The sequence below is a fragment of the Diceros bicornis genome, chromosome 6 (genome assembly GCF_020826845.1).
Source record: "Diceros bicornis minor isolate mBicDic1 chromosome 6, mDicBic1.mat.cur, whole genome shotgun sequence".
NCBI lineage: Eukaryota > Metazoa > Chordata > Mammalia > Perissodactyla > Rhinocerotidae > Diceros > Diceros bicornis.
This window is the reverse complement of record NC_080745.1, coordinates 31,760,120-31,775,730: the sequence shown is the minus strand read 5'-3', so window position 1 is coordinate 31,775,730 and position 15,611 is coordinate 31,760,120. Positions and strand designations below refer to the sequence as shown.

Sequence of the window (15,611 nt, the reverse complement as noted above, 5' to 3'; positions counted from 1 at the left end):
TAACTAGTAAGGAATCAGAAATTTATCCTGGGTTATTTTGATTGTTGAAATGGATTCCATTTAAACAAAAAATTTCTCCTGCAGGAGGAGACTCTGTGGACTTACAGATGGCTCTTAGCATAACAATAAGTTCCTTTCATTGGCGTGAGCTCCTTGAGGGTCTCATGAGTCAGAGAGAAGGAAAAACGAACTGCAGGCAATGGTACTGTGTGGTATATTATTGTTGCTGCCCATCATCCCTGAAAACCTGCTTGAGGTTTCCTGTTGGAGTTTGGTTTGCAGTTTTTTCTCCCCACACCCAGGAAAGGATCACTTCCTGGTAGGTGTTGGTAGCTTTACTGCTTTGTAGCCTTTGCTAGCTTAGTATGGAGGTGTTTGCTGTGCAAGTCTACTGGGCTTGGTGTACGCATGCTTGTCGGGGCTCATTGCCCTGCTGCCCGCTCCCCTGGTCCCCTCAGGCCCTGGACTCTTCTGTGGCAATGTCAGCACAGACTGCAGACTGTGTCGGAGGGAGTGTCCCAGGAGACAGCCACTTAACATGGTGGGAGTAGCAGGTGCTGAAAGTTTCATACCTAAATGCTCTCCACAGACCACAAGTTGCCTGATAGTTGCAGTGGCCTACCTTGTTTAGGCTCAGGCCCTGATAAGGTGTATCTGTACTACCTCAGTGTGTGAAAACGTGAACAGCTGTGTCAAATATGTTTTGGGGGGATTCTGGCTGCTTCCTCTTAGCCCAGAGTAGAGATTGTGGGAAGAGAAGACAGAACAAAGAAATATATGTGTGAGGCCAGTCTGGTGGTGTAGTGGTTGGGTTCATGTGCTCTGCTTTGGCAGCCCAGGGTTTGCAGGTTCAAATCCCAGGCACGGACCAATGCACCGCTCATCAAGCCATGCTGTGGCAGCGTCCCACATAAAAATAGAGGAAGATGGGCACAGATGTTAGCTCAGAGCTAATCTTCCTCAGCAAAAGGAGGAGGATTGGCAACAGATGTTGGCTCAGGGCCACTCTTCCTCACCCCTCCCCCCCCCAAAAAAAAAAAATACATGTGCTTCCTGGGTAAGGTTGCTCATCGTGGTGGGGGACATAATGTAGGGAGGGCACATACCACCTTCTGACCACTTTGGTTGGACAGAAGTCTTTCTGCTAGGCTGAGGGGGTGCTTTCCCTCCCTAGCTTTGGAGTTCAGATAAGACCCAGTGAGGGGCTGGAGAATTTCACAGTCACTGCAGGGAACTTTTAATTGTGGGATCTTATGGACAAAAGGGGAATAGTTTCATATTCACGATACTATGGTTCTCTCCCCGCACTGGAGTACAGAGCTGGGACCTCCAGCCGACTGAGTAAATTTCTCAGCATGTGCTAAGCACTTAGGAGGCAGGTGACGGATGTGCCAATTATCTGTGTTCTGAGGTTTGGGCACCCTTTGTACTCTGGCGACAGAGAGCTCTTCCCCATATTGACAGGGCATGATGTGGGCTGGGTTCGGCACAGTGGCCATCACTGTTAGCATTCCTGACACGCTGCTCTTGAAAGCCTCTGTGTGCAGCTGGATGACGTGTCGACAGTGATTTGACTGTAAAATTTTGTGGTGCTTGTTTGCATTCAATCAGATACCTTGCACTTAAACATGAGTTAAAGACATAAATAAGTCAAAAACTTCAGCAAAACCTAAAGTTAAATATATGCCTACTTTTTATAATGGCATTCAGATTAAAACCGTCTAAATGCAAAATATTGTGGTTATACCCCTGTAGGGTCAGCTTAGATTTCTTATCCTATATTTCTGCATTATTTACAGTGATTTTGAGAGGCAGGAAAATGCATCGGAGGCATTGATTTCTCCTTCCAACAAAAAATCCAAAATTGAGAAAATTCTTGAGAATGCAGCCATTTTGGAAATGTAGATGAAGAAAAATGCTGAAGATTTGGCTGGTTTACAGAGCAGCATGATTTTGTAATTGCTGCCACCTACTGTATGTGGTTGATGTTTGTTTAAATTTAGGAAGTTCATGAAGATGAGGCTGCTGAAATAGATAATTAGAGCAAGGTAGACGTCATTAGTTTATAGCATTTCTTCTCTACTCCATAAGTGGCTCTTAATTACTGAGACAGCCGCCAGCTTTCATTCATTACCTTCAAGTGGATTTAAAGTTTTTCTCATTTTAAAGTTCCTTTGCCAAAGAACCTTCACAGTAACGCTGCAGAATGCACGTTACTGCAGAAAGCTTACCGTGCTCGGGGATTTTCTGGGTATACACAAAACAGTTTGTTTTAAAGAGGTTGTTTTGTTTTGTTTTAATTTGTAGGAGCAACAAATTCTGGGGTTGGATTATAAATTAATTTCCATGAAAAACGTGAAAATAGAGCTAGTGGAGCTGATATGAATTGTAGCAGTTGACTTAGAAGACATTCCTTTATTAGTCCTAAAACAAAGCTTCAGATTAGCCTGCTAGTTAAATGTAATAAGCAATATAGAATCTGAGTCAACAGAGGCCCTTCTCTTTTATTAAGACCCAGCTGTCAAAGGGTCATTAGGTCCTTCCTGCGGAAAACAACTTGCTCGTTAATGTTTGGGGTGGTCCCTTGACAGGATTTCTGAGTAAGTGCCTGACATGTAGTTTTTGAAAGAATCTAAAGCTGGTAGGAGACTTGGATGCTGAGACTTACCAGAAGTTATGTCTTCAACCTTAGTTTTGTTAACTGTGCCACAGTGTGTGTTTGGAATGCTGCTGCTAGTTACGGGAATTGACTTACGGTGCCACTGTAAAATGTTCTGAAGCATAAACTTCATCGACGTCAAATCACCGTCACTGGGAAGAGACTGCATACATAAAATTAATGCGCTTCTCCGATGTGTTTTTACCTGGTTGCTACTTATATTATTTCGAGTGGCCCGTGTTCCAGTGTCTGAAAACACCGCAGTGAGGTCAACTTTTGCTCTTTCTGCCCTAGGCTATTTGCTTTCTAGAAGAGAAGGCCAAGCAGGGTCTCCTGAAAAGCCACTCTCTGATCTGGGCCGTCTCTCCTACCTGGCCTATTGGAAGAGTGTCATCTTAGAATACCTCTACCACCACCATGAGAGGCACATCAGCATCAAGGCGATCAGCAGGGCTACGGGCATGTGCCCACACGACATCGCCACCACTCTGCAGCACCTCCACATGATTGACAAGAGGGATGGCAGGTGAGTACTGGTGCCCTAGACCACCCTGGCTACCTCTCAAGCATCTTATACCAGAAAGGGCCTCTGGAGTTAGGCAGATTCTTCCAGTTAAAGATAAGAGGTTCCCCAACGGTATTATCAAAACCTTTCTCCTAGAAAGAAAACAGGAAATGACACTCTTTTGCTAATCAGATTTCAATTTGCTATACCCTTTCATTCATGAGCTTTCTGATTTTTCCTAACCGAGGCAATGTCAGTGCTAGCATATGTCAGTATGTGAAGGTGAAATGAAATTTCAGCTTTTGATTGCACTTTGTTCTGCCTCATCACATTACAGATTTGTCATCATTAGAAGAGAAAAGTTGATATTGGGTCACATGGAAAAGCTGAAAACCTGTTCCCGGACCAATGAACTTGATCCAGAGAGTCTGAGGTGGACCCCAATTTTAATTTCTAATGCTGCAGTTTCTGAAGAAGAGCGAGAAGCTGAAAAAGAGGTAATGATTGGCTTCATCAGCTTAAGTTGTGTAACTTCCATCTTGAAGCATTCTTAAGCTGAGAAAGTCATTAACATCATTGTCAAAAGCTTGGTTATGTAGAGAGAACTTGTGAAATGATATGGCACTAATTTATCCTAACTGAGGTTGCATGGTAAGACATAATTTTATTGAATTGAGTATGAAAAATGAAACATTTATCATTGATTACAAAGCAGCATTTTTCACTACTGACAGCATGTAATCAGATCAAGTTTGGTGCTGAGCTCCAAGGCTGCAATGTCAATCGATTCTTTGTGTTTATGAACTTGCTTAAAGTGCTCCATGCCAGTAAGCATGTAATGTAGTGATAAAGGACTCAAATCAATTCGCTGCATCATTAATACTGCTAAATATCCCATGAAACCCAATCTTCTTTGATTTGTTATCCTAACTGATGCAAAAGAGTCCTGAGATGATGCAGCTGGAATGTTTTTTGGCTGCCTGACTGTCCAGATCAGAAATGACTTAGCGATCCTTTGCCTTTGATCCTTAGAGGCTCTGGCTGCTTAACTGCCCTCTCACGGGCCTGCCATTTTTACCCTCCCCCCTCAGGCTGAGCGGCTAATGGAACAAGCCAGCTGCTGGGAAAAGGAGGAGCAAGAAATCCTGTCACCTAGAGCTAACAGTAGGCAATCACCTGCAAAAGTACAATCGAAAAATAAATATTTGCATTCCCCGGAGAGCCGGCCAGTGGTAGGGGAGCGAGGGCAGCTGATGGAGCTGTCTAAAGAGAGCAGTGAAGAGGAGGAAGAGGAAGAGGAGGAGGAGGAGGAAGAGGAAGAGGAAGAAGAGGAGGAGGAGGAAGAAGAGGAGGAGGAGGAGGAGGAGGAAGAAGAAAATATTCAGAGCTCTCCTCCAAGATTGACTAAACCGCAGTCAGTTGCCATAAAGAGAAAGGTATGTGTCTGTTTAGATTTTCAGTCTGTGAGTCAGTTTCAATCAAATCTTATTTGTCTTTGCAAGCATTCTATCTATTAGTATTTGTTTCACTCTCTATTCTTTAAATGTAGTTTATTTGTATCCAGTCCCACTGATCATATATCATCATCGTTTCTCTTACAGTTATGATTGTGTTTACTTTTTGAGGTTTGTTAGTGCTGTGACAGGAAACCAGGAACAGGCCAGCTTTCTAGTCTTGGAGTTGCTGCCACCTGCTGGTTTGTGGGACTAGAGTAAATCGGGCTATGGGAACAGAAAAGGGCCCTGGAGAGCGCTTAAATCACCCTTCCACAAATTTTAATGAAAACACCAAGGCTTGGCGAGGCTAGGAGACTTGTCCAAGGTCAAACAATTCATTAGAGGTGAGTTGTTTGACCAGATGAGTGCTCAAACGCCACGCCCAGCACTCCCAGTGCTATTTCTTTTTCTTGTTCTTCACATAGAATTGTTAGAAGGTATTTCAGGCCTTTCATTTTGATGCTGATATTTTGTATTGTGGCCAAGTACACATTAGTGAAATGTCTCATAGCTTAGTAGCCTGGTGGTTTCTCTAGATACACCCTGTGCAGAAGGTAAAAAATTGATTTTGTCTTCAGGTAATTGCTCAACCCAGATCTGATATCTTTGTCTTCAGTATCTATCTGTGACAGAGTGGGGCCAGATATCGTTAGTATAGCCAAGATTAATACAGAAAACACAAGTTAAGGCTCAGCCCCAAAGCCATCCTGTGTGGTGTCTGTCAAAGAACCTGCTGTTCTGACTCCCAGCTTGGTGCGCTTTCTTCTAAGCCTGGCAGTCTTCTAGTAGAAGGGCAGCTGTGGGGAGCTGGCAGAAAGGAGCAGCCCATAAACTGGACTTTGGGCTTATGAATAATGTTTTGATTTCTTACAAGGAAAATGCCTTCACGTGTTATGTTTATAACCAAGGAAGTCTGTTTTAAAAACCAGAAACCAGAATCATCCAAGATATGATATGGACTGCCATCATATAAATGGACTCAGCCTAAAGAAAACCAGTTCTTTATATTATCTGTACTCATGTTTGGGAAAACTCTAGTGGATTAGGGAGGGCAGCCAACTGGGAGGATTGATAACCAAATGTTAAATTACAGACTATGATTATTTGGCTTATATGTGCACGTCATTGAACATTCAAAGAGTTAAAAACGTGAGACACAATAATTCTTGGATACAGTTTACTTAGAGTTTGAGTTTTAACCAAGCATGCTGAACCGTCTTTACAATGTATTTTCAGTAATTTTTCAGGCCCATTATTGACAGATTACATTTTAGCAGCAAATCTACCTGTTATTCCTGTATTTGAATTTTGTATCATTAAATACTTTTTGCTTGGGAAAAAATATTTTATAATTGCATTTATGGAGAGTCATTGGTGCCAACCTTTAGTGCAATTAGAAAAAAAAATTTATATCTTATAAATAACAGATCTCACGTCTGTTAATTTTTTAAATGCCTTCTATATTGAAATATTTTGTAAAATTATTAGTTACCAACATCCCTGCAGCCATCAATTCTTGACTCTGTTAACATTTTAAACAGTAGAGTAATCCTTTCTTCAAGTAGCCTTTTTTCTTCCCTTTTCATTGTTCCTGAAGTCCTATGAAATGGGGGACAAGGAGGCTAGTCTTGTACACCATAGTATTTCCTATAGTGCTTTGCATGTAGTAGGTGCTTCTTGAACCGTTAACAAGTATTAAATGAGTGACCCAGTGGCTGGTTGATTATTATATCATTTATAGAAACAGTGGTGTCCTTGATGACTTAATAGCCATGGTGTACAGGATAAGGAAGCCAGCAAGTACCGTTGGAAAATATATGCTAGAAAAGCAAACTTTAGCAGTTAAGCTGCTAGGATGTTCCCTCTCACAGCATCTGCTTGAGTAAACAACTGTTTTATTTGGAAAACACTTGCCTGTGTAGTTGGAGCCCAAGAGGGGTGTTAAACATCAAATGGAAGGTTAAGTACAAAGGCATTACAGAAGTCTCTACGTGTAAGATTCTCAGGCACGTGTTCAGTACATATTTGCTGCATATCAACTCAACCATTTAATTTCTCATGAGCTCTTATGTGTTATGTTTGGATTTAATTTCAGAGGCCTTTTGTGCTAAAGAAGAAAAGAGGTCGTAAACGCAGGAGGATCAACAGCAGTGTAACGACTGAGACCATATCTGAGACGACAGAAGTACTGAATGAGCCCTTTGACAACTCAGATGAAGAGAGGCCAATGCCACAGCTGGAGCCTACCTGTGAGATTGAAGTGGAGGAAGATGGCAGGAAGCCAGTCCTGAGAAAAGCATTCCAGCATCAGCCTGGGAAGAAAAGACAAACAGAGGAAGAGGAAGGAAAAGACAATCATTGCTTTAAGAATACTGACCCTTGTAGAAGTAAGTGGAGAAATTATAAAAATCTTACCCTTGTGAATATCTGTCTATTACTGCCAAAAAGTAGGCAGTTATATCCTGGAGTTATATCCAAGGTCATCCCTGAGGTTGTGCCCACCCACCAGGAATAAGTACTCATCTGTCCTTTCTCATTTATAGAAAGTTCTATCCCTTCTTCCTGGAATTGGATTTTATGTTAAACAACTTCTAAGGCCAGAACATTCCTCTAGGTGGGTTCATCTTACTTTCCAGAAATTGGCTTATCCTCGAAAACTTTGAAGCCTACTGCATTTCCTTGATTCTAATATGTATTTTTTTTCACACTTAGTATTTCTGAATCAAGGTATATATTATTATCAACGTGAACATTGAATGCAGTAGTTTCTTTTGTCCTGAAAAACAAATATTAGTAAATCGATGGTGCATCTTATAATCAGTAGTGTCTTAGGCTATATTACTATCGAGAATCATCTAAACTTACCTACACCATCACTGTTAGCTTTGATAATATAGGATAATGTAGAAATCAGGAAATTGCTGATTTTACAATTGCTGTTGGCAGGGATACCCCACCCCATCCTCTAGAAAAAATACTAAACACCAGTGCATCGTCTTTGATGCCCTGTTTAAAAGCAACCGTCCCTTGCCTGTTGTGCTGGGAAGTTGTGCTCCCAGCTGAATCATAAGGATTTGTGGGACAAGCTCCCTACTCTACTGCTGAAATGACTCTATTTGAAACTCTACTTTATTCTCATCTAGGGAACAGGCCATCTCATTTCCCTGAGAACCACAGGTTCTCTCTCTTGCTTTTGAAAAGCCACAAATTTTAAGAACTTGAGCAAGCATCTACTTGACTTTCTTAATTAATAGGAATACTATTGCTGCAGACAATATTTTGCTGAGGGAATGGCATCTTACCTTGGGTTTAGAGAAACCAAGCCTTGTTCTTTAGTTTCTTTAAATGAACAAACATGTAAACAACAACAACGAACTGCAGTAGGAGATGATTTTTTTGTAGAAATTGAGCCTTATTTCCACTTCTTAGCTGTCTTCTCAAGAGCCTATAATTGAATCATCACTGCCTTCATTCTCCACTTTGTGCCATTTGCCTTTAAAAATTCTAAGTGGCCATATTACATTAGATTCCTTTCAGGATCTTCTTTGGTTTTTTTTTTTTTTTTGAGGAAGATCAGCCCTGAGCTAACATCCATGCCAATCCTCCTCTTTTTGCTGAGGAAGACTGGCCCTGGGCTAACATGCGTGCCCATCTTCCTCTACTTTATATGAGGCACCGCCACAGCATGGCCTGATAAGCGGTGGGTCGGTGCGTGCCCAGGATCCGAACCCAGGCTGCCAGCAGCGGAGCACACGCACTTAACTGCTACGCCATGGGGCTGGCCCCAAGATCTTCTTTCTTAAAAAGTAGTTATCAGAAAACTCATCTTCTGTTTAGAGAGGTGTTCCTATAAAAGCTGGTAGGTCCAATAGCATATGGAATAAGAATGTGGAATCCAGGGGCACTGGCATGGCTGTTACCTGACTGTGTGAAGAGAAATGAAACCATTTGAACACTTGAGATGTCTGTTAACTAGGTATTGTACTTTACACTTCTGAAGGAATCAGTCCACATGACATATGTGTTCTTTTCAGCTAGCCAATTTGAATGTAATATTTGCAGGTAAGTTTATGTGTAATCCTTTTATTACATAAATGAGCTAAGAATGTACCCTGCTTTGCACTGATTGGATTAGAAATCACTCCATTCTGGCAAAAGGGATCTCTGTTCCACATTGATTATTAGATCTTGTTTTTGTTCTCCAAAATAATATTTCTAATAAGGCTATTTCTCTTTTCCTTTAAATTGACCCCTCCAAGAGATCAGTATGATCTTTAATTTTCTGAAGATCTTGAGAAGACTTGGGTGTTTTATATTTATTCATATATTTATTTGTTTGCTTCCTTATATTTATATAAATATACTTACATATTTATGTATATTCATATGTGCACACAGGTACAGTAAACATAAGATTAGCTGAACTAAAATGAACTTGACATAGTTATGGTTTGTTTCTTATTTACTTTAATATTCAAATCATACATTTGAGCAGAAGATTGATCCAGAATATAATGAGGATAGAAAGAGTGATAAAAAGAATACCTGTATTTTAAATGTTTAATAATTTCATGGTAGGGCCGGCCCCGTGGCTTAGTGGTTAAGTGCGCGCGCTCCGCTGCTGGCGGCCTGGGTTCGGTCCTGGGCGCGCACCTACGCACCGCTTCTCTGGCCGTGCTGAGGCCGTGTCCCACATACAGCAATTAGAAGGATGTGCAGCTATGACATACAACTATCTACTGGGGCTTTGGGGGAATAAATAAATAAAGAAAATTATAAAAAATAAAAAATAAAAAAAATAATTTCATGGTAAATACTGTATAGTTTGTGTCATGTAAAAATGATGATCCTTTAGTAGATTACAGATACATCTGTGTTTTGTGTATTTAGTTATTTTATTCATTTGTTTCAGAGGAACATAGTTTATTTTTATACCAGAGAGAATATTAAAATCAGAGTAAATAATGTCATCTGAGATCATTTAAATCCAGTAAATGTCCACAAACAGAAGTTCACTTTCTCAGGATAAATATGCAAGTTGGGCTTCTATTCATTTCTTTAGTATAGTGGTGATTTGGATATGAGCTAGCATTAACCCCATTCCCCTGTATTTCCTAATTTATAAATGTTCAAATGGTTTTATTTTTCATCGTGGAATTCCAGGCTTTTGCATCATAGAATGTCTTGTTTGTTAAACTCAAATAAGTTTATTATAGTTGCCTTTATCCATGTGCTTCCTATAAAAAGTACAACTTTCTTTTAAGAGTGTGTGTGTAGCATATATTATTTTCCTAGGCCTAGGTTGTTTACTCGGTTTAGACCACAATATTATTCTATATTACTTTTAATTATGTCTTTACTATCAACTCTTAAACTGCTGAATTGAAAGCAATGTTTGCTAATTAATTTAGAAGAATGAATTCAAGTTGTTCATGGTTATGCTTTTTAAGACTTTGTTTTTCTTGCTCCCCTTTCTCTCTGTCTCCTCACTAAGACAATATCGATGATGATGCAGATAATTTGAAAGAAGGCAATAGAGACAATCCTGAACCTCTAAAGTGCAAACAAGTATGGCCAAAAGGAACAAAGCGTGGTCTGTCTAAGTGGAGGCCAAACAAAGAGAGGAAGACAGGATTTAAACTGAACTTGTACACCCCGCCAGAAACTCCCATGGAACCTGATGACCCAGTAACAGTGGAAGAACAGAAGGAGACTCCAGAGGACAAAATCAGCCCCACTCCCACCAGGATTGAGGAGGAGGTCAAGGAAGCTGTGCAACCCCTGCTGCCTCCGGATGAAAACAGAAGGGAGGAGACATGCGCACCTATAAGTCCAAATAAATCACCAGGTGAAAAACAAGAAGATGATCTAATCAAACCTGAGGAGGAAGAGGAGGAGGAGGAGGAGGAAGAGGAGGAAGAAGAAGAAGAGGAGGAGGAAGAAGAAGAAGGAAATGTAGAAAAAGATCCTGGTGGTGCTAAAAGTCAGGAAAAAGAGGAACCAGAAGTCTGCATGGACAAAGAAGATCCTGTGCATTTGGATGATCATGAAGAGGAGGAGGAAGAGGATGAAGAACCATCTCAGAACGAGGGTCATGATGCAGATGATGAAGACGACAGTCACATGGAGTCTGCAGAAGCGGAGAAGGAAGAACACCCACGAGAAGCCTTCAAAGAAGTACTGGAAAACCAGGAGGCTTTTTTAGACCTTAGTGTCCAGCCAGGTCATTCAAACCCAGAGGTCTTAATGGACTGTGGCGTTGACCTTGCAGCTTCATGTAACACTGAACCTAAGGAGCTTGCTGGAGACACTGAAACTGCTCCTGAATCTGATGAGGAACCCCCAGAAGAACAGGCACAGAAGCAGGACCAAAAGAACAATGAAGAAGTAGATTCTGAGTTCAAAGAGGGAAATACAGCAACTATCGAAATCGACTCTGAGACAGTCCAGGCAGTTCAGTCTTTGACCCAGGAGAACAGTGAACAGGATGACACCTTTCAGGATTGTGCTGAGACTCAAGAGGCCTGTAGAAGCCTACAGAACTACACCCATGCAGACCAAAGTCCACAAATCGCTGCCACTCTGGATGACTGCCAGCAGTCAGACCACAGTAGCCCGGTTTCATCCGTCCATTCCCATCCTGGCCAGTCAGTACGTTCTGTCAACAGCCCAAGCGTTCCTGCCCTGGAAAACAGCTATGCCCAAATCAGCCCAGATCAAAGTGCCATCTCAGTGCCATCTTTGCAGAACATGGAAACCAGTCCAATGATGGATGTTCCGTCAGTTTCAGATCACTCACAGCAAGTTGTGGACAGTGGATTTAGTGACCTGGGCAGTATTGAGAGCACAACTGAGAACTACGAAAACCCCAGCAGCTATGATTCCACTATGGGTGGCAGCATTTGTGGAAACGGCTCTTCACAGAACAGCTGCTCCTATAGCAACCTCACCTCTAGCAATCTGACACAGAGCAGCTGTGCTGTCACCCAGCAGATGTCCAACATCAGCGGGAGCTGCAGCATGCTGCAACAAACCAGCATCAGTTCTCCCCCGACCTGCAGCGTCAAGTCTCCTCAAGGCTGTGTGGTGGAGCGGCCTCCGAGCAGCAGCCAGCAGCTGGCTCAGTGTAGCATGGCTGCTAACTTCACCCCACCGATGCAGCTGGCTGAGATCCCCGAGACCGGCAATGCCAACATTGGCTTATATGAACGAATGGGTCAAAGTGATTTTGGGGCTGGGCATTACCCACAGCCATCAGCCACCTTCAGCCTTGCCAAACTACAGCAGTTAACTAATACACTTATTGATCATTCATTGCCTTACAGCCATTCCGCTGCTGTAACTTCCTATGCAAACAGTGCCTCTTTGTCCACACCATTAAGTAACACAGGGCTTGTTCAGCTTTCCCAGTCTCCACACTCCGTCCCTGGGGGACCCCAAGCACAAGCTACCATGACCCCACCCCCCAACCTGACTCCTCCTCCGATGAATCTGCCACCGCCTCTTTTGCAACGGAACATGGCTGCATCAAATATTGGCATCTCCCACAGCCAAAGACTGCAAACCCAGATTGCCAGCAAGGGCCACGTCTCCATGAGAACCAAATCGGCATCTCTGTCACCAGCCGCTGCCACCCATCAGTCGCAAATCTATGGGCGCTCCCAGACTGTAGCCATGCAGGGTCCTGCACGGACTTTAACGATGCAAAGAGGCATGAACATGAGTGTGAACCTGATGCCCGCCCCAGCCTACAATGTCAACTCTGTGAACATGAACATGAACACTCTCAATGCCATGAATGGGTACAGCATGTCCCAGCCGATGATGAACAGTGGCTACCACAGCAACCATGGCTACATGAATCAAACGCCCCAATACCCTATGCAGATGCAGATGGGCATGATGGGAACCCAGCCATATGCCCAGCAGCCAATGCAGACCCCGCCCCACGGTAATATGATGTACACGGCCCCCGGGCATCACGGCTACATGAACACGGGCATGTCCAAACAGTCTCTCAATGGGTCCTACATGAGAAGGTAGGCAACCTGAGCAATCACAAAACCCCCTGGGCATCACTCTTGGATTGATCTGCACAAATAACCTTCGAAGAGTACGATTTCAAAACCAGCAATTGGTGTGAATGCAAAAACATTTGTTGGCACCATTTAAAAAAAAAAAAAAAAGCTGTATGCAGCAGAAAGCCTTATACAAGTTGTTTTTTCTTTTTTTCCTTTTTCTTTTTTGGTACCTTTGTTTCTGTTACTTTTATATGAAATTCTCTGCAAAGGAAGGCCTCTCTTTGAACTACAGTTTGGAGGCAGCCACTTGTCGTGCCTGCTTCCATTAAACAATGTGGATATCAAGCCCCACCCCCCCAATCATCTGTTTTAATACTGAACCTAGAGCTTTTTTATTTCTTCCCTGTCCACTCCATGTAAATGCCTTTAGCATTTCAGTTATTGTATATTTTGTTTAAGGTGACACTTCAGCATGCCGCTAATGTCTTTGTTAGTGACAGTGCATTTTGTAGTACTGTACAAGTGTTGTGCTAACAGTAAGCCATTTCTTAAGTTTTTTGCCTTGATTAGGGTGCCCTAATTTGAGGGTTTAAAAAAAACTATATTTTTGTTAATTATAAAACTGTAAAGAGCTATAAAAGCTATTCCCATTTGGTTAGTCAAAAGGGTTTTATTGCTAAATGTTTGGTGTAAAGTTGAGACCCTTTTCCATTTTGGTGACAGATTTCTTTGGGGAAAAAAGGCAGCTTTCTGTTTTATAAATGCAGACTTCTGTTTATTGAATGAAGCATATCTCAGTGTTTATCTGTCAGGTTTTGAAACATTTCATATATGTCCAAATACTTGGCAGGATTTAAAAAAAAATAGTGAATTTGGTGTAAAGTTGCTATTTTATGGAAATGCCTCTAACTTTACATTTTCATTCCATCTGTAGATTTTTCTATCTTTATAAAATATTGGAGTTATTTTTTAAGGAAAAATAGAGAAGTAGCTTGTGAATAGCTCAAACTAAGCTTACAAATCGCATGTAAAAAAGCAAAAAAGTTATTTGTGTCTGTTTATATTGCTTCCTTTTTTGTAGCCTTTGTACCTGTACAGGGTGACTGTAAGGGCCAAGGAGGAGAGGCGAAATCCTTGTATAAAATAGGAGCCAGCAACACTCTTGTATTTATCTGTTCTCTTTTTAGTCAGTCACTTCAAAAAAAAAAAAACAAAAAAAAAAAAACAAAAAAAAGCTGTACATTTTAACATAAAATAAATTATGATGAGCCATTTTTAGCCTCTTGTGTCCTGTCATATTATGATTGATAGAGAATGACCAATTGAACTGTATCAAGTGTCACATCTCAAAACACATACACATTTTGGGAAAATAAATTATTTAGTGTAAATTGGAGTTATGAGATTTTCTGATTTGTTTTGACTTTGGGGGAGGGGGTTGGCAATAAATAAGAGTAATATCTTATAAAACCATCACATATACCAAATACCTATTTAATAAATTAATTTATAATGGATTTTAATGCTTTTCATGAAAGTTTATTTTATGCTAGTGCATACCTTCTGTATGCCAATCATTGTCTTTAAAATAAAGTGAATTTGTTTTTTTCTTTTTGACTTTGATCTTCATTTGCAAAGAGATCCTGCACAAATACCCATTTGCCTCATTTGTTCAGTCTGTAGTAACTCCCCTCAGGGCCTAGTACAGTAGTAGCAAACTTCATTTTTATAAACATTAATACAAAAAAAGCACCCAATTTGGAGTTGTGTGTTTGAAAAATCATTTTCTTAAAAAAGGTGTGAAAGTTTTGCTTTGTTGTGAATGAGTGATTGGATGTTTTCTTTCAAGTCTAAAGTTTAGGCCAAAAAAAAAAAAAATGTCCATGTTCACAAACATTATGGAATTCAGAGAAAGTTCGGTCTGACTGTTAAAACATCTGATTATTCAAGTGACAAGCCTAGAGATGAATGCTTGACTCGGCACCCATGTGAAACTGGCCCGTTAAGCTCTCAAAGTGTCTGAACGGTGCTCACGGCTCTCCGTGAAGCTGGTCACTACTTTCACACTCTTGGAGGAAGAACTTTTCCACCAGTGGTCAACACAGAAAATCAGGTGTTGTACAGATCATAGACACAAACCTTAAGGAGACAGAATAGAACTCTGAAGAAGCAGAATGGAGCGTACACCCTGGCATCACAGGCCCTAACCGAGGGAGGACGGCCGGTGGTGGTTCGCCTTGTGCCCTCGCCCTTAGTATTTTTCTCTCACCGTTATGAAGCCTTCTGGGTTTAGTGTGAAGATTTTGTTTTTTGGTCCCTTCCTTCCACAACTGCACAGTCAGTGGGGGCAAATCTGTAGTGGCTGAGGGAGGAAGAGCTTCCAAGAAGACGCCTCTGCGAGCACTGTCGTCACAAAAGGGAGAAGAGCACCTTTCAAGTGCTGTGCTGGCAGGAAAAGAAGCCTCTAACCCACCTTCAGAGTGGGAGGCGATGGTTCCTGCTTGTTTGAACCACTGCTGCATCAGTTCGGGAGCAGCTAAGAATCTTAGCAGCCCAGTGGGTCCACACATCAGGCAAGAGGCTGCCAGAGCCTGGGAGGTGGGGTGAGGGCCTGCTAACAATCTGATTGGAAGCTATGCGGAACCTCCCGCTGGCCTCACCTTGAAGCATTCACATATTCGGTCTCTTTCCTCTTGTGTTAAGATTCTCAGGGGACTGAGATTCCCCTCTGTATTCTCTCTGGCAATGGCTTGCTAACCACACCCTATGGTGGGTGTGATACCTGGGCTCCATCACCCCCACACTCGGCCTGCCCCACAGTCCTCCAGGGAGCTGTGGATAAGGCACTGCCCCAGACCTACTCGAGAGGAATCTAAGAACAGTCCTGAGGACTCCTTGTGTTTCACACGCTCCTGGTGACTGCAGCATAA

The 15,611-nt window shown here is 41.9% G+C and overlaps 1 protein-coding gene across 5 annotated transcripts in view; it reads left to right on the top strand.

Annotated features, from left to right (window-relative positions):
* The window catches only part of KAT6B (lysine acetyltransferase 6B), a 184,030-nt gene extending 169,953 nt beyond the window's left edge, over window positions 1–14,077 (top strand). For all 5 annotated transcript variants that reach the window (XM_058543124.1, XM_058543123.1, XM_058543122.1 and 2 more), the window contains exons 14-18: window positions 2,954–3,185; window positions 3,502–3,661; window positions 4,256–4,600; window positions 6,756–7,047; window positions 10,155–14,077. In XM_058543124.1, the coding sequence (XP_058399107.1) occupies window positions 2,954–3,185; window positions 3,502–3,661; window positions 4,256–4,600; window positions 6,756–7,047; window positions 10,155–12,703 (3,578 nt within the window). In that variant the 3' untranslated portion in view covers window positions 12,704–14,077. The remainder of the gene's footprint in view (window positions 1–2,953; window positions 3,186–3,501; window positions 3,662–4,255; window positions 4,601–6,755; window positions 7,048–10,154) is intronic.
* Window positions 14,078–15,611: the final 1,534 nt, after the last annotated feature.